Genomic DNA, 23,920 nt, shown 5'->3' on the forward strand with positions numbered 1-23,920 from the left:
ACTATTTTCTCGTGCTATGTCTTTACTTAAGTTCGATTTTATTGCCTTAATCGTTTTTGATGTTAACTCTTCTTCTTATGTAATAAACCGTATACTGGAAGATATCTGCAAAAAAGACATAGACTATACAGTTATCCAGTTATCCTACAAAATACCACCTGATGTGCTGGGTAATGAAAATGTTTTCAGATTTTCTGATGATAGTGTACTTTGTCTTAACATTTTGTAGCCTACAGTAGCTTATGGTATCTACGTACACTCATAGCCACCTAAAGATACGGCCTGATTTGTCACATTTTGCAGAAATTTCCAGGTTTTTCTAACTTTGGGCAAACGTTTAAATAAATTTTTCTAAAATTTAGATTTTTACGCTTTCTTTATTCTTTTCCCCAGATGACACAATAGGTTTTAACATCCTCACATGTTGAAAAACAAAGAAAATTTGATTTTGTAAATTTTAGTCAGACTGTTAATTTTCAATAACAGTCTGATTTTGCGTTTTTCAACTTACTTTTTCTCATTTGCTACTGCTTCCCCAAGGCAACAAAAAAGTTTTTTGTCATTCGGAAACCGCAAAAAGTAAAAACATCTGAAAAAATGTCAGTCAAGCACTAGCAGTAGCTGTAATCAAAATCTGCAAAATGTGACAAATCAAGCCGCATCTCCAGGTGGCCATGGTACACTAAAACAATATTGAAAAAAATCTCACTCCAGCAGTCATTTTCTTCAACTTCAGCGTACTACTAATTTAATTAGACTGTGCGATTCCCTAAATAATCATGTGAAATGCTGATGTGTTTTCAATGTTGTGTTTGTATTATATGACGACATAACTGAAGAGTGACCAAATCAATTTTGTTACGACTATATGTGTTCGAACTTTCCTTTTAGAAAAAAGTTGTAAAGAATTTCATTCTACCAAAACGCTTTGATATGCTACAGACCGAAGAGTTTTTAAGAGAATGATTACATTGAAAAGATTAATGATTGGAAGTTCATGTATTTTGCTTTTCTTCATGTGTCATGCTTGGTTTTTACCTATTCTCTCGTGCATCCTTGTTTTCATGGATACCATGATTTTAGCAAACTTGTATGACTACCGAAAGTAGCATGTATTAATCAACATGATGAAAAAAAATGGAATCAAATGTAAATAAAATTTGATGAGAGTAAAGTGAATTAAGCAACAAGCGAAAATCTCAAACCGCAACCATATCAATCATTCAATGGAGGGCTGCTTAAAACATTTTTTTTGTTTGTCGAAACAGAATTCGTGAAAAAAATTGAATTCGAAAAAAAACGCAAACAAAAATAATTTTGCATCAAAACAAATACAGTACAGTATATTAATTTCAGCTATGAATTTAGCAGCACCTAGTGGATGAAATAATTTTCTGGCAACAACATTTCAACAATCGGAAACTTCACTGCTAATCTCGGTAACTGGCCCTGCATCAAAAGCCTCTGCCAGTATGCAGTGCTACCAGGAATAACGTGTCAAAGCTTTGTCAGTCTGAGGATAAAGATTGAAAAACCAAAATCAACCAAACCAACCAAAACCAAGGTCTTTTAGCGACAGAGCTCATTTTATTTTATTTTATATAAGATTTATGACATCATCACATTACTACCCGACCTATCCACACTGCATTATGTAAAGAAAGAACACAATTGGTTCTATTTTTAAAGTCTTTGATATGAGCCGACCTGGAATTGATCTCAGACCTACCTGCATTACAACCGAAAGCGAAACCCCTCGGCCACTGAGATGGTGTAATAGGTAGTACAGCAATTCATGTAATTTACAAATTACATATAATTTTGCACAACGGCCACCAAGGCATTTGTAAGGAGTTACTAAGTAACAAATGAGTCTAGTTCCCATTAATGTGATTGTATTTTAAAGTAACATCAAGCTATATGCTAGGTGAGAATTAATTACAAGCGACTTAATTTGAAATAATAGGCAGTGTTAAAGGTGAGTATATGGGAACTGCTAAGTTTTATTTCAGACAACTGTAATTTTCTTAGGATGTCCTTGTAAGCTACGTACTGTACAGTAGGGTGGAGTGAAAATAATTTTTTCGCGAAATTCAAAAACATAGCCCCCTAAAAAGTTGCTTTTGTTCATGAAAAACGCATTTGTGGAAAAAAAAAAAAAAATAATGTCTTGGTGAATCTCAATCCACAAATCAAAGATGGCCGCCAACTTTGCTTGAAAATACAGTAAATTCACCATAACTTTGCCAATACTTGCCCAATTTTCATCATATTTCAACAAGGTTTCCTCGTTTCTGTCATAAAACACTAGAAATACATATGATGACAGGGTGAGCAAATTATGACGTCACCAAATCCAATATGGCCGCCAAATTCAGTTTTTCACATTTCCTATCCAAGGTACACACTTCTTTTTCAATTTGCTCCAATTCCAGAATATATTATTATTGCAACATAATGTGATATTATGACGTCACAAAGTTTTTTTTTCCAGAATATGCTTTACTAATTCAAGTGCACGTTATTCTGTTTAAGATTGAGTTGCTTACGGTTTAGGTTTAGTCAGTTAATATGGCAGTATTAAGGAAAAATGCATTCTGTGTTATCCTTGGTGCATCAGCTGAGGTGCCAGAGAATATGCTTCCGACGTATCAAGATGTAATAAAATTCTACAGTTTCACTCAGCAGAGAATGAAGAATGAATTGAGGACGAATCGCCCACATAAAGAAATATCAGGAGTAGTACTAAACAAGGTAGCAGACTTGTGGCACAAGGCATCAATCCCTATTGTGGCGTATCTTAGGATGGAACAAATGATGGACTCAATCTACAAGGAATACAGGCTTATTCTGAAGAACTATAAGCGAGATAAAGACAAAGATAGTTACAAAGAAAGACTTTGCAAGTTCAAGGAGAAAGCTGACCATCTATTTGACGTTTCGTCTTGCAAGTGTGCTAACTTGTATAACTTAGGGTTGCCATACCGTCCGGAAAATTCCGGACATGTCCGGAATTTAGGGTTAAATTTTGCGTCCGGGAGGAATTTAAAAAATGCTCAAATGTCCGGAATTTTATGATGGGCGTTTTGGGGGATCATCCACCAATAGTTATTAAACGGTTCTTTGAAAATGAAATGAGCGAGTTATACCTTTGGCGTATGCACTCACTAATGTCCGTGTTTCATGGACGTATTCAAGTAGTTGAGAGAGAAAGCAATTCCATTGCAGAAGTGCTAGAAAATTTGGAGCTGGTTCATAAGGTGTTTGTGGAAAGGAAGAATGAAAACTTTATGTCCTTGAAAGTTAAAAGGCTTTTAGTTGAAAAAAGAAAAGAGGGATATGAAGATGAATGTAACAATTTTCTTTCCGAAGTTGCAAACCTCTATGAGAGATGCTTGGAGTACCTGTGCAAATGGATGAAACCAATGGAAGAGTTTGCTTGTTTCAAATGGATGACCTTGAAAGAGATACCAGGTTGGAAGGATGTAGAGCCTTGCCTTGGATATCTGATTGGTAAAGGGGTTGATGTGGACGATGCAAAGTACTTTGACTAAATCTGTTACTTGAAGCTGTTTGTGGAAAGTTACCTACAGGACGAAGAATTTATTAAATTGCAAACGCATAAGAAATGGTGCAAATATTTCGATCAGTCTGCGAACATCACATGCCACTCAGAAATTTTAAGGATTGTACAGTTTTTCTTTGCTGTTACATCCCACAATGCCAATGTAGAGAGAGTCTTTTCATTGATGCAAAGTCAGTGGACTAAAGAAAGAAACAAGTTGAGCGTTGCGACTATGAAAGGCATATTGACTCTTCAATATAATTTCAAAGATATGTGCTGTAGTGAATTTTTCTCATTTTTGAAATCACACAAGGCCCTATTGAAGAGAATTAGATCTTCAGAAAAATATGCATCGTCGGAAGAGAAAATTTGTAGTGACTTGACTTACAAGCGTGTCTTTAATTTGTTTTAAGCATGTAATTGCTGTTCTTAATTTTTCGGCACAACCTAATTCTCATTATTATTTTTCACTTTGAACTTGAAATTTTTTTCAGTGACGGTCCGTAGCTATATTTAAAGAGTGCTTACCCTGCCTGGTGTGAGATTCTGCTCGTGACAGAAGACAATACTTTTCATTTCGGTAGCTGGCGCTTTAGCATGAGTATCGTACAACTTTTGCAGTTTTAGCATTTCGGTAGCGCACAGGCGCGGATCTAGGAGTGTTTTTTTGGGGCAGGCCAGAAAATTTGAAAATGAATTAAAAAAAAAGAAAAAGATAAAACAGATATGAACAATCAGTGGCGTAGCCAGAAATTTTGGGGGTTTTGACGGCCGGCGGGCTTCGCCCGCCGGCGTGTTCGCCAAAGGCGACACCCAGCGGCGGAGGTCTGGGGGGTCCTCCCCCAGAAAATTTTGAAAAATTACTTTGAATTTGGTGCATTCTGAGAGCATTTTCAACAAAAATGTGGGTATAAATATTCCTGTAGAATGGTGCTGTCCGGTGGCATAGCAAAAGGATAAGATTATGTTTTCTTCGGCATTTTTTCGGTAATAAAGCTAAGTCTCTATGTTTTCTTATTGCTAATTCCTGGCTGAGATGTTTGAATGTTTGGTATTGGCAAAACTCGCTCTTTTAATGCAGTTTCGCTTAAAATTAGGCAAACTTTGTTTTAGAGACATAGAGACTGAAAGCATCATTCTCAATATCGTGACGTTACACGCGTGCCAAAGGGGTTTTGTAACCCCCCCCCCCCCCCCCCCCCCCTGGCTACACCACTGTGAACAATGATACTTCGACATATACGATATTCTATAAAAATAGACATTAAAACAGCCATGTTCATCAATAAATTTTGCTGGAATAAAAATTGCTAAGCATGCAAAGTAAACTTGAAATCTGGTTTACAACCCTGTAGCCTACGCAGTGTCCATGTCCAATTGGATATTTGTATGTTTGCAGACATATAGCTTACGGTAATTGATTGAAATTATGATGAAGACTAAAAACTATAAAACAATTCAGGTTTCAGATTGTTTCAACTGACGTCATTTGGCTCAGCGTTGGTTTCAGCTGAGCCAGCTCGAACAAATGTTGCTATTAAACTGTATAATCGATGGATAATTTCAACCTTAATAATAACAAAAAATAATTCTCCTCCCCCCCCGGGATAAGTTAAGTCTGTTGTGGGACTAATATCAGCAGTTTAGAAGTATATCAAACCATTCAACAATTTTTCACAAAATTATTTCACAATTTTTCACAAAATTTGTTGACAACAAAATTTCACAAAATTTTACAAAATTTTCCCGGGCCCCTTGGGCCCCCCCCCCCATGGATCCGCGCCTGGTAGCGCATATATATGGTCTCATAAAAATAATCATGCACTGTACGGAATTTTGCTTTTTCAAATATGGTAACCCTAGTATAACTGCAAGTGTGAGAAAGAGTGTAAATTGCCTAATGTCGAAAAAGAATTTCTGATAGATCAACGAAATGCTAGGCAAATGATTATTGGTAGTGTTGATAAAGCAGAAACACAAAAGCTAGAACGAAGAAACAAAAGGAGAACAATAATGTTAAAGCATTGTGAAATTACCCCAAGAAGTTGTGCAACTCAGTTGTCTGCATCATCTCAGGTTTATCATAGTGACAGTAGCAGTGACACAGAATGTCCTAACAATAGTGGTACATATATAGATGCTTTCTGTCCAAAGAAGAGAAAGGTCTTCCTCAAATCTTTGCAAACAAATGCAACCACTTGTGACAGATATGGAGTCTCAGATAGGACAGCGGCAGCCATGGCGAGTTCTGTTCTTGCTGATGTTCAAGGCGGCAACTCCTTGGTGATCGACAGAAGCAAAGTTCGCAGGGAAAGGATGAAGAAACGCACAGCTTTGTCAGGTGAAGCCAGCACAAAGATTACAGGTTTATATTTTGATGGCCGAAAAGATAAGACAATGTTTAATGCAAAAGAGATTGATGGCAAATTTCACCGTAAAATAATATCAGAGGAACACATAACAATTATAGCAGAACCAGGATCATTTTACTTCGGGCATGTTTGTGCAAGTAACGGGACAGGGGCTGAAATAGCTTCAAAGTTGTTAGATTATTTAGAAAAAAGGGGAGTAGATACAAATGAACTCACTGTAATTGGTACTGATGGAACAGTCGTCAATACTGGTGTAAAGAAGGGAGTCATTCGATTAATTGAAGAGTCACTAGGTAGACCATTACAATGGTGTATCTGCCTGTTGCATGCAAATGAGATTCCTCTCAGGTATCTTTTTCAGAAGATAGATGGTCCAACTACGGGCCCCCATGGATTTGCAGGACCAATCGGCAAAGCCGTTCATACCTGTGACCGTCAACCACTGGTAAATTTTGACAAAATACCTTGTGATTTAGAGCACATACTGCAGCCCAAAGACTTAAGCACCGATCAGAAGTATCGGTTTGAAATCTGTCTGGCTATTAGCAAAGGTTGTTGCTCCTTGGACCTTTCACTCAAATGCCCTGGTACAATTAATCAAGCAAGATGGCTGACTTTAGCAAATCGCATATTGCGGTTGTATATTTCAACAGAAGCACCGTCCTTACAATTGAAGACTGTTGTCACTTTTATTTTGAAAGTGTATGCACCGATGTGGTTCTCTATTAAAAAGGAATCTTTGTGTACAGATGGAGCAAAACATGTCTACAACATGGTAGACAAGGCCAGGTATCTTGAGGATGAGCTTAAGGAAGTTGTTATGAATGCTATCCAGAGAAATGCCTTTTTTGCGCATCCTGAAAACGTTCTGCTGGCAATGTTGGCAGACGACAACATCAGTATCAGAGAACTGGTTCTCAGGCGAATACTGAAGTCCAGAGAACGCAAAAGCAGCAGTACAGTGCAAGTTTTTAGAGTGCCAACCTTGAACCTTCACGCTAGGAATTATATAGAAATAATTGACTGGCAGACCGAAGATATCATTGAACCTCCCCACACCAAGAACTTTCGCAATGAAGATTTGATTAATATGATCAAAACAAATCCATTCACGATGAGTCCTCTCACAGTTGAAAGTTCCCCTGTCATAACCAGGCTGTGGAACGTCATGTTAAGCTTGTGACAGAGGCTTCAGGCTCCGTTTGTGGAAAAAATAACAGAGATGGTTTCATCAGGGCTCGATTAGAGAGCAGGCGCAAAATGCCAAAGTTTGACAGCAAGGCTGATTTCAAAGTTTAGAATTTCAGTGAAGGTTACATTGAACAGGTCATTCTGGGGTGAAATTCATATCCCTTGGACTTCCCAGAATGCCCTTGGGCGACAAACGTCTTCCATCCCCGGTTTGTCCCCTAAAAAGTTTACATGTAGGACTGCCTCCACGTGGCGTGAACTGGAAACGTTAATTCTACGGGCTTAACAGCTAAACGTCCTATCCTACTCTATTGCAATTGTTGAAGGTATTTTTAATTTCTAGATGAATACTATACTAAATAAAGCTTCCATCTGTATTTACTATTATCAAGAGGAACAATCGTACCCAAGACAGAAGACAAGATAACACCATATAACTATCAAACGTTGGAGCAAATCGAAAAAGAAGTGTGTAACTTGGAAAGGAAATGTGAAAAACTGAATTTGGCGGCCATATTGGATTTGGTGACGTCATAATTTGCTCACCCTGTCATCATATCTATTTCTAGTGTTTTATGACATAAACGAGGAAACCTTGTTGAAATATGATAAAAATTGGGCAAGTATTGGCAAAGTTATGGTGAATTTACTGTATTTTCAAGCAAAGTTGGCGGCCATCTTTGATTTGTGGATTGAGATTCACCAAGACATTATTTTTTTAAAAATTTTTTTTCACAAATGCGTTTTTCATGAACAAAAGCAACTTTTTAGGGGGCTATGTTTTTGAATTTCGCGAAAAAGTTATTTTCACTCCACCCTACTGTACAGTAGGCAACAGTAGCGGTACAAATAAGTTGTTGTTAGTGGTAGCCTATTTGCGCCCATATGATATTTATGTTGCTGAATTGCATGCCTTCATAAATCCAGTACAGTAGTCCGCACTTTTTAAATCCACTTCGAGACCAGACGATTTTGGATTAAGCGGGTTGGGCGTAATAAGCGAGGGGAAATTTTTGCTACTTTGCGTTTTTTAAGAGTTGTGTCAGTAACCAGCCGTGTTTTATATAACCCAACGATCACAGAAAATTAAGAACTGAGTTAGCAGCATATTAAAACGTGAAATTATCGAAAGCAAGACGAAAAATAGTTAGTTGTGATGCTTTTTTTACACAATTTTAAGCGAATGTAATAAAAATGTGCTCAATTCACAACTGCAGATTTGTAGTAGACTGTTATTTTATAGCTGCAAAATACTGAATGTCTTCAAAAGAGTTCGTGTAATTCAAATAAAACAGTAAATTGAAGAAATAATTTAATAAATGTAAGGACGCCCTCGACCCTCCTGTAGGCTATACTTTGTTGTTCATTATTTCTACGAGAGAATTATTTCATAATCTTGTATCTACTAAAAATTCAGTCTTCTGTCTCGGACGATATGCAACAAGTTGGTTGGCTCACAAGATTTACGTCCCTTATAAAGCTTATGCTGGCATGATGAATGCTCAGGAATAACATTATCGGTAATATAAAAATCCTAACTTGCCATTTTTTTCATTTTTGTGACTATACAGTAGGACTTACTTGCTGAATGACGCAGGTCTTTATTTGTTGTAAACCTTTTTCGTGTGCGTGTATAACCTAACTCATAAATGTGCAAATATAAGTAGATCGGTGACAATGAACATGTATTGTCAAAAAGCGTTTAGTCTTTAGTGGACAAAAGATAAAATTTTGAATTTCGTAAACTAAAAATTGCCTAAGCCTTAATTTTCATGTCAGGTTAAAGGTTTATTTTGCCAACAAAACAAATAAACTGAACTGAATTTAGTATGTTGCTGAAAATGTAGGCTATAGTTTTTAGAGATTTCTACTTTTGACTATAGCCTAAACTCTAAACATGTGCATTTTATCAGTTCTTTTCAAAACTGCACACTTTCTTGGATGGTTGGTTTTGAACATTTATTCTCGGACTGCAAAAGCATTTGATAGGTAATCTCTTTCAGTTTCGCATATTTGTAGAGGCTTTGAACCACTGACGCGGGTCCAGTGACGCAAAAGCGGCTAATTAGGCTACTTGCCAATGCAGCAGAAACACATTGCAAGTTGCAACCGATTGGTTAAAAAAATACTTTCATGGTGCGGAAACAATATGCTTCAAATGCTTCGATACCATTTGCAACTTTTGGTTAAAAACGTAATGTATCTTTCAAATCTGCCAATGAAACTAGGCTATAGCCTATAACTTTCAAATCCTAAAAAATCTTAAAAATGGATTCATCGTGTCGTCATCATCATCATCCATTCAACCGATTTCGACTCTCGGCCACTTCATAAGTCGTCCACCTCCACAGCTCTTGACTTCTCACAACCTCCTTCAGCTCTTCCACTCCCATCCAGGTGTCATATATGTATCGAGCCATCTCGTTTTGGGGCGCCCTTTCCTCTTCCTCCTCTGACCAAACCAAGCAAATGGAACAAGTACGTTTAAAAAATTTAATTTATAGCTGTGTTCGGTTAATTTATATTTTCGTTTCCATATGCAGCCCGAGTGAGTTAGTTGGAGTTAATGTGTGCAATGTGCATAGTGCCCAACTTCGTAGACTTGGTAGATTTATCTGTAATATAACAAAGAAAAATTAAAGATATGCCAAAGCACAAACTACGGTAGTCTACGGTTTATTTTAAGGTAATATGGAAGAAAAATCGCTTCGATAGCTCCATCAAAAAAACTCGCTCTGCATATAAAATAAAACGAAAAACAAGAACAAGTAGCAATGGTTCAGGTCTCGACGCGTGCGCTTGAGCAACGAGGCGCTTGAGGCACTTGAAGCACTTCATGCCCAAGTGACTCATGTCAGTTCTCATTCAATGGCACATAGTACATGCAATATTTTGTCGGGAAAAAGATTTAACGCACAAGAGGTAGCTTGATTAATGCGACCTGTGAGGTTTCACCAATGCAAGTAGTTAAAATGTTTTATAAGTATGGGAATGTTTCAAGATGAAGGTACAGTACTGTAGATGGTTCGTCAGCTAGTGAAATCTTTGTTCTTAATTAAAAAGAAAGAGTAAAGGTCCCGTACTCAGTTATTGAGCTTTGGAGAATGAGATGATAAGGTTCTCATCACTATAGGCCTTCTGTACTAACAGGAGTAGGGTGGCCAATTCCTTTCTCTCGTCCGCTTTCTCTTAAGCAACGATGCCCACCTAATTTATTACACCCAGGATAAAGGTGAGCATTGTTTATCAACAACTTGCTTAAGCCGGAGCCAAAAAATGTATTTTTGGAAAGCCAGTGCCTTATCTGCTGCGGCGCCACCCCACTGAGACAAAAGTATCTTCTTACAAAAAAGAAAACACACTACAAAATTTGATATATGTAGAGTCGTAGAGGACTCGATTACATGTTTTGCAATATTGTTAAAATCAACTTGTCTAAACAAGTAAACATGATTAAACTTACTCGTCCATTGCAGTGATTTTAGAAGAGTCCGCTACAGTCCCATGCTTTCTGAACTTCGTAACCCAACTAACAATCGTTGATTTTGATGGAAAGATGCGACAATGGAAACGTTTTCGGAACTGAATCTGTACACTCAGGTATGATTTCATCGCAAAATAGGTCTCCAGGGAGAATATCTTCTGCTGATTTGTCCAAGACATTTTTGGGGCAACTATAGTTGCAAACTATCAGCCATAGGTTTACCTATCACGTCCTGCAACAGAAAAGACATTTGTTAAAAAATGGATTTTTTTATCGAATAAAACATGGGTACGCATCTTTTTGGGTCACCCTGTATTATGTTTTGCAGTCAATGACCAACTTTTACAAATGTTGTATATTATCTTATACAAATATTAAATGCTTTGTAGTCTTGTTTTCTTTTTACTTTGTGTTTCTTTGTGTTTGAAAATATTATTAATGCGCATAACCAACTGAAAGAGGTAAATACGTTAAGTGCTTTAAAACCCTTTAACTGCCACGCTTTTTCGATGCATTTTTCAGAATTTAGCTTGAGCATGGCCATGGCTTGAGCAAGGCTTTGATTTTGAACTGCTGTATTAAACATAAAAGTTGTTGCATTTTCAACAGTCTTTTACAATATGTTTACAAATTTTGTGTATTTTTTTTAAATGCCTTAAATGACTAAAATTTCTAACAAACTGCAAAAATTTTGTGTTTTTTTGACTTTTTTGTTACGTTTAGATATGTGAAAAAAAAAACCTTCAAACTGTGGTAAACGTCACCGCTAGACGTCAGGCAAGTGTCAAGCTTACCACGCAACGCTGTGAGGGCAATGTTTAAGCGTTGTGCGAAGAAAGAACCACATAAACTTCACTTTGTAGCCTACAAAAAATAAAAATTCTCTGTAAATGATTGACAATTGCAGAAAAAATTCAAAAACAAACCTAGTAATTTTTTTCAACTTTTAAACAATACAAGTCTTCCTCTTTCTAAAAAAGTAAGACCCATACAGTTTGGCAAACAAAAACCAGTATTATGGTGATTGCAAACAGTGTGTATTTTTTTAGGGCTTTGGTTTTTTAAAGAGCCTCTGGCAGTTAAAGGATTAGCGTTTTACTTTGGGTGTTTTTAACCTGCTGAGTTACATCGTAAAGAGGCCACGACTTCTCTCGCTCGCCGCGCCCTGGACCCCGACCACCTTGCCGCACAACAACTACTTAAGAACGCAGAAGAACTTGGTTTAAGTGCAGAACACTGGACGAACCACATGCACAACACAGAATGGCAAAAAGACACCTCCACGCTCCGTGACTTTACATTGCCGATCTCCGTCCACCGGGGATGTCTTTCGCAAGAATTGCGTGGGTCAGGCTTAACCGTCTGCGAACTGACGTCGGCCGCTTTCGTTTGGACATGCAGAAAGTGGGGCTTGACTCCTCCATCAAAATGCGAGTGTGGTTCCACAAAACAGACCGCAGACCATGTCATTCATCACTGCCTAACCCACCGGCATCCACACAGTGCACATGGACTAAGGACCCTGGACGACGAGACTGTCGAGTGGCTGATGCCTTCCTGCCCTCCAATCTAGCCTGGAAAGACCTGCTCATACGCCGACGACGAAGATAGATAGGTGTTTTAAACAAATCTCAGCGAATTTCAAATTTTGTTTCATAATCGCAGGCTTTGCAGAGATTTTCATCACCTTTGCCCAATTTTTTGCAGAGTAAAATCAACCCATTACGAGGAGTATTTAAAATAACCTATTGCCACAAGATACAATCTTAACGTAGGCCAACTTACATGAAAAACGTCGCACTTTACAGGAAAGATTCAGCAAATGTCGCGTGCAATCTTTGTGAACAGTGGATTGCATTGTTCTTGTCCTCTTAACCGACAAATTCTGAACGAAAAAGGGTAATTTTGATGAATGTTACTTTTTCATCTTGTAACCCTCATCATCAGCGCAATCATAGGCCTATATTATGTGACCTGCCATAGGCCTAACTATTTTCTGCAGTGAAGTAGGCTAAATGTAGGTTACCATAGTTTTATATGGTCTCATGCAATTTTTTTAAACCCCTTTCGCTATGAAACTTTTCTACATGCGCAACTGCTCGAATGTGTTTCTTGGTTCGATTCTTGGTCAAGTCACATTAAAGATTAAGAGTGGTTCGATTTGTGCTTCGTCTTGTAACACGAATAAAAATAAGTCAAAATCATGACAAGTTTAAATCGGTTATAGGTAAATTGTTCGTAAAACAATTGTTCGTAAGCAGTTGTTCGTAAAATCAAATCCCTAAAACAATTCTTCGTAAAGCACTTCTTGGTATACATCAATTCTCAATTGCATGCACGAAGAAATGCTTTATGAAGAATTGTTTTACGAAGAATTAATTTTACGAACAATTGTTTTACGAACAACTGTTTACGAAAAAAAACGTCGGACACCGTTTAAATCGTAGGCCAGTAGGTAGCATATTAAAATATGAAAGGTGTTACAACACATCAATTGTTGTGGAATAACAACAATTTGCAACGTTTACTTCGTTCTCTTGAAGTGTTCGCTTTCTGTTACAGCATAAAGTCTATCTTTTGATTGTGATTATTTTTATCCTTTGACCGAGAAAGCTTCATCGGAAGCTTCATTCTGCAATTTTATGCATGCTTACCGAGGCTTCCAACTTTTGAGGCAGGCTCGAGACAAAGAAATGTTTTCGCAGGTTGTCGTGAAGTGTTGCTTTCTCCACCAGGTGTTAAATGGAAAGCTGTCTTCAAAACTAATGACGATTTTTACATTTATATTACAGAGTAGGCTATAACCTGTTTGAAGGCTGCATTAATACTTTTTGGATTAGGCCTACATTTATAATGTTAAATTACAACTATGTTGAAATACACTAAAATCAATGTTAAAAAAGTTAAATAGGCCCTACACCTCTTCTTTCTCATTGTTCTTCCAGTTTTTACAGCTAGAAAAATACTACGTTGCGTTTCTTGAGAAACATATTGATCACAAATTCACTTTACTCTCATCAAGTTTTATTTACATTTGATTCAATTTTCGTTCATCATGATAATCAGCACATACTACTTTCGCCAGTCAAACAAGTTTGCTAAAACCATAATATCTGTGGAATCAGCATGCACGAGAGAATAAGTAGAAAATAAGCAAAATTAATAGACCGCCATGAGCAAGCTTTTCAAATTTTCTTGAACGCTCTGCAGTCTATAACATATCAAAAAAAGTTTTTGGAGTGTACTTTCTAATGATACGGAAATAACAGCAGCATAGTTTTACCCGTGGTAGTGTCTGGTTGTTAGAAAAGATTCTTTAATTAAAACAGAAATTTTTACCAAATGACTTGATGCGAAACAAAACAAAAGTTCATTGTATTTTGAAATATTTTTGTCTTGTCCAGCTCTACTTTTAGTTTTTGTGCCAAAGTGGCTTCCAGTTGACTAAAACAACATAAATTGGCCACTAGGCTCTTGATTTACAGCCTAACCAAGGCTGTTCGAAATAAAAATCTTTTCATAAAAAACGGAACGAAATTCTTCAAGACTTTGACCGAAAAAAAGGTTCAAACACTCTCAGTAGTACAAATACAACAATGAATGCCAGAGCTGAATCAATGACATAGTTTTCAGTTCAATTACATTACAATATCACACCATTAAAATTGTTAATTACACTGTTCGGAAATTTTCAAATTACACCTGCTTCAAAATGTAATTGATTAAGCTACACGTTTCAGTAACAAAAATTGAATTATTCACCGATGATTTTTTACAATTTGATTTTATCAAGACAATTAGAATTTTATTTGATAAAGATTATGTTGCAAGGTAGAAGTCCCTTTTGAACTCCAACAAGCGGTTCAACAAAAGCAGGTTACGGATATTATGCGCACAAATTACCAAAATAATTACATACGATAGAGACACTACTAAATGTTTTTTAAACAGGGCACACGGTCATCAAAAAGCCTGAAAACGATTTCAGGACACGACACATCAGTTACTACAGGGGTCACCAACTGGCGGCCCGCCACGCTGTTATGTGCGGCCCGCGGAAGGTATCAGCGTACAAGTATAACCAAAAATACTTTTTTGGAGTTAAAGAGCATGAAGGCAAAAAATACCTTCTGGGAAGCATAATTATTTTCGCTTTGCATACGATTCCACCGACCGACCAATCATATGGTAGTTCTAAGTGAGGGTTGCCTAAAGTTATTCCAAAGCGGTGTCCAGCCACACTGTCCCAGTGGTTGATACAAACGTCTGTTTTAGTTCTAAGTGAGGGTTGCATAAAGTTATTCCAAAGCGGTGTTCAGCCACACTGTCCCAGTGGTTGATACAAACGTCTGTTTTAGTTCTAAGTGAGGGTTGCTTAAAGTTATTCCAAAGCGGTGTCCAGCCACACTGTCCCAGTGGTTGATACAAACGTTTGTTTTAGTTCTAAGTGAGGGTTGCTTAAAGTTATTCCAAAGCGGTGTTCAGCCACACTGTCCCAGTGGTTGATACAAACGTCTGTTTTCGAAATTGTCTGTGAGCATAGGGTTGCTTATTTTAAGTTTGTAAATGTCATGTAAACATTAGTGTGCGTTTCACCGTTATTGTGTTTCACGAGCACTGTTCCCGTTATGCAAGTTTTTGTTGGCAAAATAGGCCGGTGTGCCAACTCAATTTATAATAAACTGGCAAAATATTATACAGTATATAAATTTAAAGACTTTTTCTGGTTGTATTATGAAAATATTTATCTCAGTACTGCAAAATGTTGTTAATCAACAATTCTTGCAATGCTGATAAGCACCGCAAGTGACAGTTGTCTCATAATAATCTAAGAAAGACGGTTTTATAGACTCTCACAAAAAGAATGAAAAAACAAATCAGTGCTTTTTCAGAGGGAACGCTGTTCATGAGTTACGATAGAAACGTTTTTTCGGTGATTTCCACAAGCGTCTATTTCATGATGCCTGGCTTCTTTTTTCCTGTTATTGGAGCCTATTTTTCGCTGATATGTTTGCAGGTCACTATTCTTGCCTGTACTGCGATGTGTCAAACAATTCCTTTTTTACTGAAACTGTTAATGCAAGATATGTTTTGTAAGATATCTTTTGTAAAGCGATGTGACACCACTCTTGCTTGGCGATGAATATTATGATGAAACCGCTCGCCTTGCTATAAGTGCGCAAAACAAGTGGCCTCATTTATTAGGTACGGTATTGTTAAAGAAGTCAAAAGTGTTGTTAAAGTAGCTTGGCCTGGCAGTAGCGTTGTTCGACTAAATTTGTTGCTGCGGTATTCTAAGATAAATATTAACAATATATAACTCTGCATACTGGGTACGAAATACGTTCTTTTCTGGCATAAGAATCAACCTACCTAAAATTTTATTAGTGCGGCCCACCACAGCTCTCCTTAGTGCCAAAGTGGCCCGCATGCAAAAAAGGTTGGTGACCCCTGAGTTAGTACGTTGAAGGCCAACTGCAGTTTTTTGTGTTTTCATATATTTCCGTCCCGTATATGGTTAATAAAGTTAGAAGAGTTCTATAACTTATCGACGCAATTCTTTCTCTGTTATTGAGCCTTTGGTGTCGAGGGTCTAACTCTTTAGCTGCTACCCCAAGTAACAGATGGAAAGAATTGCAAAACTGCTACAAAAGCAGAATCGTAAGACAGAGTAAAAGTCTTGGAAACTTGAAACATAACAAAAAAATGCAGATAATTTTCTTGATCAATAAAGCTAGAAAATAACACTCCGAAAAATCTTGAAATTAACTCGAGAAAACTATAATGAGAAAATAAAAACTCTCATTCTTTGTAATGAAAATAGCCTAATGTTCTTGAAAAACGCTATCATGACATGCAGAACACTCATGCGTGTATAAGCAAATCGGATCCCATCATGACTCAAAATATTTTTTGTTTATGTATAAAAACTCGGAAGACTTCTGTGATGTTCTCCAGAGGAGATGGTTTATCCTTTTTCTAAGTCTCAAGAGGTTGAACAAGAAACAGGGCTCTATAAATAAGCGGAAAAGATAAAAAGTGAACAAGTTCTCAAGGCCGCAATAAAACATTAAGTAAAATGGACTGAGCACTCTGTTATGATCTTATTACTGTCTTTTTGTTCATTGTTAACTACAATCCTAGCAAGGCAATAACCACTTATACCAATTTGTTGACCTCAACATGACTACTTAAACAAAACAGGAGTTAGGCCTAGTTTAGTTTTCTCAACAAATAGAACATATGGTTTTGTTCATCATGCTATGTCTTTATTATATAGTTGCTTTGGTTTCTTTTTGTATTGCTTATTATTCAATCGTTATTACTTTTGCTTAGTTACACCCGAATTACAGTACATGGGCTGCCCATTGTCAAAGGATCTATGCTCCTTCTCTGTAGATGCTTTAACTTCATTGTATAAATGTATATTGCTATGCCTACTTGCTTTACTTCATGAATTTTAAGAATGTGATGCAAATACGCTTTTGAAATGTGGTTCCATTTTAAGAGCATGACAAGAAATGGGTTAAAATTAGATTCGGTTGTTTGCAGCACATTGCAATTTCAAAATTAGAAAGTTTGCCTATTGGTCATTGAGGAACAAAAGTTTCTCAGAGATTGTGCTAAAGATAGTTTGTGAAGAGTTGATATTGCTTGAATGATGAATGCAATAAAGTCGATAGTTCAACAGCGACATGAACAGATACATTAAATTAAATCATGCAAGTGGTTTTACAAAAAATGTTTATGAAAATCTGATATGGTACAACCACGGCGTACCCAACCATCTGTTGAGTATGAGTACGCTATGGGTACAACTGATTGATGTGATAAATTGACAGCAAAAAGACTTAGCTTCAGTAAATACATTGAATCAAAGTACGCAATATTACAACAGGTCCTTACAACAAAGGGTGTCGGTTGACAGAAAATACGACCAAATAATCAATAAAACTCTGACAGCAAGCTGTTTCAGGAGCTATCATACATAATCATAGTTATGAAAAAATTTCCAAATAAGACAAATTGTGAAAATGTGTTAGTATTCCAAAAAGGCTATGTTGTTACGTGTAGACAAAAACATATTTCATAGCCGTATTTTCGCGAAATTAAACGTAAAGTTTCTTCTTTTTATTTCACGCATAAGAGAGTTTATCAAGCAAACGTAGGCCTACTATGCATTGATGAAGAGATGATGTGATTTGACCTTTACCTTTCTCACAAATAATCTTTAAAAAATCATGACAATGTTTAGAAATAGAAAAGGTATACTCTTGAGTATCGAAAGTAAATCGATCACCCAACTCTGAAGAAAAAGCTGTAAATACTAATGAAATTTTAAAAATATTACTCAAACAGAATGTTTTTTTTTTTGCAAATTGACGAACGCTACTTTTAGAAAAATAGTTTTTTGTTTGATGCTTACTTTTAACCGATACAACTGTAAATATCCACAACAACATATAACGCGAATGTTCATTTCAATGTATTTTTCCTTCGATTCGTTTATTGCTTTAGTTCACTTGGAAACGCAGCTTCGCATTTGCAAATGCTCGACATCTTAAAACACAAAACAATTTCTTCAATAACAATCTTAGGATAAATATTACGAAAAAATTTACTTTACAAGAACGTTCACTGAAATATTCCAATCTTATTTAGTTCATTGTGCTGTAGTTTTAAAGAAAAGATAGCCTTCGCAAAACATACACTTCCATTTTAAAGTCTGCTGCTAAATTCTTGTGACGAATGCGTAGACGGACGGATTGCAAGGTTGTCATCTGTGTTCTTTGCTGCATATGAAACAATTATGAGCATTATATAATAATCATACACGACATTAAAATGAATCAGTAAAATTTCGACTTAACAGACGGCAATTTACCCCAGCAGAGCCCTTTGCTACATATATGCACTATTGCATAACTGCAGACAGTTCCCACCGTTTCGGCCTTCCAGCCTCAGTGCAGTAGGTACACTGGTATGGCCATGGAGATATATAATATGCGCACTATTGCATATATGCAAGCCTTTGTTGCATATTTGCAACAAAGACTTTGAGAAGCACATGCTTTTGAAGGAGTAAAATGAATATTTTTGTTGATGATAGCCCATATACTTCAAATAACTCAGCTATATGCTAATGTAGCCTAATAAAACGTATGAAAACAAGAAGATAAAACATTTAAAAATTGCTATGCCAGCCATACTAGATCTCATTTCACTTTTACAAATTACTGTTTGAGCATATCATTGCACGAATAGGCTACAATTTCCATGACGTCAGTTTAGACAAAAAATCGAACTACTTGCGGTGACAAAGATAATGAGAAGGTAACTTATTCAAAACAGCCTAAATAAACAAAAAACAAAGTATAAAATTTAAGATATCTAGGGTAATAGAAGGTTTTGAAACCGAAACCCTCCCCATGCATATACAACTGGCGAGTGTAAGTGCCTTCAGGTAAAACTAAATATACACAATTCTGAACAAAACTTTTTTATTCTTGTTAAATGCTGCCTTACTGTTATGCTGATCAAAAAGTTAATGCCTTACATACTTTCTTAAACAGTTTGCAGGGAGGCTTTTCTTCATGCTAAACTATTTTGATTTCACACACTTTCCACACCACGTCTCAGCAAAAACTTTCTTCCAGATTATTTCCGGTAAGTCAGAGTAAAGAAAGGGATTGAAGGCGCTGTTTATTGGCAGCAAAACAATGGCTGCAATAGCATAAGCCTCTTCAGTCAATTTGCCACCTGGAAATAAATAAACAAAGTGACTAGCTTCTGGTGACGCTATAAAACTTTATGTTTGTTTTTTTTGTAAACGCATTGGCTGAATGAAACGTTTTGTATGGCGGAATGGCCCGTTTTGGAGAATCGAATTCGGAGAATCCGATTCGGAGTGGCCGATTTTGAGGAATCCCAATTCGAGCCTTTTTCGGAGAAAATCGATTTGGTGATTACTTAAATCCATCGACGGTTTCTGTTTATTTAGAGAATTTGTAGGGATCTTTTGGGTAAGCGGTGTTTGTGTTTACCTTCTCATAACCATGCAAACGAGAAACTTATTGTTTCAGTGAGGTAGATGTAAAGTAGCTGATATCTTGTGGATATAGGCTATAGCAATATCCAGCAACAATATCTAGCATATTTAGCAACTTTAGTCAAAGCATTTTCGCTGAGACTTCATTTGATTCACCACCATTGTTAATCATGAAACGCCGTTTGAAAACTTTCATTTTTTCGCTGAAAACTTAGTTGAGACTTTTTTGCTGAGACTTTATTAGATTAACCTCTACGATAAGCTAATTCCTGTGATATTCCTGTGATAAGCTAATTCTGCTAATTCCTGCTAATTCCTATGATAAGCTAATTGGATAAGCAGATGCCGATGTGAGATTTTAGAAATCTCCGTGAAAGGCTTTCTCCGAAAAGGCTGTTTTCGAATTGTGATTTCTCATAATCGGATTCTCCAAATAGCAGCAGACCGTTTTGTATGGCCATTGCAGTACAAGTTATTAGACCTACTTAATGGTGAGTGCTACGTGACGCCTGCTGCTAACAGGGTTGAACTTTTGGCGCTTGCAAGGAAAGCTTGTTCCTTAAGCAAAAAACATTTTCGGTTTGAAAATTTGTAAGCTTAAATTCTATTAGGCCATTCATTGGATTTATGGCGCTGTTGCAGTCTCTCGGTTTCGTTTCGAATTGGATAACAGCGAAATTTCTTGTGTTTTTTTTTTCGTTTCAAAACGAAACCAACCCAAAGCATTACACATCAACACACTAGGCCTACATGTTTGTTTCAAACAACCCTATACTTGCTGCTGTGAGCACTCAAATATGTGTTGAAAGCTCACTGATCTCAATGCATCGTTTTCAAAGCTGTTGCTTTTAAGGATAGAGAAAATGGTTTTACCTCCTGCGCTCACAAAAGCCATGATGCAAATTGGAATCCAACAGCAGAAGTTCGTGAGAATGATTCTGGTGATCTTGCGTTGTAAAGCGGAATCTCGTTTGCCAATTGCAGCGACGCCTGCTCTCCGTCTACTTTTGATGGTGATGCTAAAGTGCAATTAATTTTAAGCAACCAATAGACATCGCTATTTCGCCCATGAGGCTGGACTCGTCAGTGTCGCACCACCAGCAATTCTGCCACAGTTTTGTCATGGTATTTCAGTTCGTTTGGCTTCATAAACGAACCTTTTAATAACCCTGCTTGTGTTGATGGTCTAAAGCCTCAACACCTACAATTACTGTATACAAATTTTATTATTAATGCACTTTGTCTGTCCATGAGAAATCAATTCTCTATCAACCAATGTTGTGTGCTAAGCTGAACAGTAAATCTATTACTTTTTTCAGTTGTTTCATATCATCCTTTCAGAGAAAATTTGGATGCAGTGAGCTCATAACTATTTTTGCTTTTCTTTAGTGCAAGGTTGTTTTAATTTTAATGCATGAATTTTGGCATGACTTAGCTAATTCTCAACTGATGTCGTGTTGCTTAAATGCAAGCAGGTAAGAGAATATGGACTGTATATTTTTACATTGCCAAGCATATCAAAAGCATATACTGCAAATCCTGACAATGCCCTTTCAAGAACACTCTATCTGGTCAATTAAAAATGATATTCATGACTTTCACAAGCAAGGTTCAGCAGCTTTGCCTCTTGTATTAATCGTCGTCAAATACAATTAGCTAGGTACCTTTTTAGGCATGGTCTATTCTAACCAACAGCTTATTCAATGACGGGTAATAAAGAACGTCACTAAAAGTAGATTAAAAATGAAATAATAACTGCACAGTAAGTCACGTACACTTCTCACCTGTAAATTGCAATGTACATACAAAGCATGTAGATAAATAGGACAAGATTTAATGCTATAAGAAGCAAAGAAAAGCCCCGAGAATGCTCAGTAGAAGAATCCGGAAATATTCGAGGAAGGCAGACTCCATGTGCAGAATAATATCCGAGGTAGAGACTTGGTTTGAAATCCTCGCTGAATTGAGACACTATTTTGATCATGTTCTCCCATGTTAGAGATCTAGTGAAGACGACTTTGTTATTCCCGCCATCAATATGCAGCAGCCCACTTTACAAATTAACTTAATGTATGGGCCGCTGGGCCTACTACAAAACAATATACAGTATGTATCGCTGGTAAAAATATTTTTATCTCGCAGTAAGTGGAGTTAAAATTGTCGATTTTTAAAAGGGCTATATCAGTACATTTCGAAGCAGTTGGTGGGAGGGAAGAGGGGAGCAGTCAGACATATGAATTCAATGTGATCTACTTGAACAGATAAAGAAGGTATCACGGGTTAATCCCGTCGTTTAATTTTACTGTAGCCTATACATTAGGTACCTAACAATACTTGTCCATAGTAAAAAGCCTGATGTCATTATTTTTGTTTGCTCATTCATAAAAAAAATGTTTTTATCTTTGATGTCCGTTGTACTCCAGGCTTGAGATGAAACAAACATGGTATAAACATAATGTACACCCTTTTTCCGTGCACTTTATTTTTTATTTGGGTGCAAAATTAAGTGTTTTTGTTCCTTTGTTTGCCTTAGATATTATACATTATTGAGTCATTTATTAAAGCTATTTTAGAAATATAGTCTGGTGTTGAAAATGGATCTGTTCAGTCTAATGATGAAACAAAAACTTCGAACAGTGTATAGCTTATAATAGCTTTCTGTAGCTTATAATTTTGATTGAAATACTGTATGTGCACAATTGGTATTATAAAGAGATTATATAAGTCATAAAACTTGTATTTTCAAAACAAAAGCTAGATAGCAAGATATAATTCTATTGGATAATATTTACGCAGTTAATTATCGCATTTTCAAGTCAATGGGCCTATGCCAAAACTCAATAACCCAACACAGTAACACCCAGTTGAATATGCCTCTGGTAACACCCGTTTATCATCTAACTTTTAAAACGCAGGAAAAGTGCCAATGACTAGCCCTACTATGACAATAAACTTCACACGAAGGTGGCATAACCACCGTATATTATGTTGGCCATATGGGGTAACTAGGTTATTGTCAATGTCATGGTATATCTGTATATCTCTTTTGCTCCAATCGTGCATAAACCATTGCCGCCAAGTGCAGCAATTTAGAAACTATACAGCAACTCTTATAACTAATGGTTTAAAATAGTCATTCATGCACGACAAAGTCCAAATAATACCAAATCATCGTGTTGTAGAATGTAAATGGTGATCGTTTTAGAAAATGGAAAAAATATTGTTTTTAGCTGAAATATTCTTAAAAATCTAACAATGTTCGTTCTTGCCTTACGTTCGTTTTGTCTCTCTTTCCCCTTAAGTCGGTGATTAAAAAAATAAGAATTAGAAAATACAATAGATTACGTAGGCTTCCCTCTAATAACTATTCTGTTTGCAAATGTTATTCATCACTTTACTCGATGGGGTAAGTATAAGAAACATTTGTGGTGATTTACATATCTTTTCCAGCATCCATTGTTTACCCGTTTTGTGCATTTACTGAAGTTTTCAACTGTAATGTTGATTTGCATTGTTTGTTTCGAATTTCGCTGAAAGCTTCATGGAAATCTAAAGTGTTCGAAAATCTTTATATTTTTTCATTGAATAAAAATTTGCCTAAAACACCTGAAGTTACTGGTCTAGCTTATAAGTCTGAAATTATGAACTTAATTGGAGTTTATCACAAACACGTGCAGAACAGTAATCTTCCTTTTGTTATTTGAATGTTATAAGTTAGTTGCGCTGCTTTTTTAATAGGTTTAATGGTCTGTTTAAGAACTAGATTTACCTGTCAGAAGTCCAAGCAAAAGAATTATTGCCATTGCCTTGCAACGTCCACAGTCTGGTTATAAAGCTTTCCATGTCTTCTCTTTTAGCCAACGGCAGGAAAGGATTATTTTCATACCTGTGTTTTTAACCAAAAACTTTTAAGGTATTTGTTATCACAAATATAAATATATTTTTATGTACGAAATTGATAAAAAAAAACTCTCTATGATAGGGGAAGGAGGAGGTCGGGTTAGTTGAGCCACTTTTTGCATTTTTGCAATTTTTTTTATATGAGTCGATTTTATTTCTTCATTCACAATGCTTCACCTTCTGCGTATATTAAACAGTATTTGTAGGAAGTACAAGCCTTATCGAACGACGACAGCCCGGTCCACAGGTGTTTAAAAACTAGTAGTCAAATGGCTCAACTAACACCACGGAAAGGGTTAGTTGAGCCATCATTTATTATTTTTGAAAACACAAATTTAACCACGTTTCTTTTCCAAGCC

General features: G+C 36.5%; 1 protein-coding gene across 1 annotated transcript; it reads right to left on the bottom strand.

Moving 5' to 3' along the window:
- Positions 1-17,417: 17,417 nt before the first annotated feature.
- LOC145781209 (G-protein coupled receptor GRL101-like) lies at positions 17,418-23,503 on the bottom strand. The gene is made up of 5 exons (XM_082592989.1): positions 23,431-23,503; positions 21,446-21,664; positions 20,535-20,680; positions 19,174-19,372; positions 17,418-18,405 (listed from the first exon to the last, which is right to left on the bottom strand). Exons 2-4 carry the CDS (start codon positions 21,643-21,645, stop codon positions 19,215-19,217), a joined length of 504 nt encoding a protein of 167 aa, XP_082449115.1. The 5' UTR covers positions 21,646-21,664; positions 23,431-23,503; the 3' UTR covers positions 17,418-18,405; positions 19,174-19,214.
- Positions 23,504-23,920: the final 417 nt, after the last annotated feature.

Source organism: Aplidium turbinatum, chromosome 12 (assembly GCF_918807975.1).
Source record: "Aplidium turbinatum chromosome 12, kaAplTurb1.1, whole genome shotgun sequence".
Classification (NCBI taxonomy): Eukaryota; Metazoa; Chordata; class Ascidiacea; order Aplousobranchia; family Polyclinidae; genus Aplidium; species Aplidium turbinatum.

Bases quoted from the DNA above. Each gene is read 5' to 3' on its own strand.
- LOC145781209 (XM_082592989.1), bottom strand. From the start codon at position 21,645: ATGATCAAAATAGTGTCTCAATTCAGCGAGGATTTCAAACCAAGTCTC. The intron at 20,681-21,445 runs GTGAGAAGTGTA...ATTGCACTTTAG, and splicing joins ATGTACATTGCAATTTACAG to CATCACCATCAAAAGTAGAC. The intron at 19,373-20,534 runs GTAAAACCATTT...ATTTATTTCCAG, and splicing joins GGCTTTTGTGAGCGCAGGAG to GTGGCAAATTGACTGAAGAG.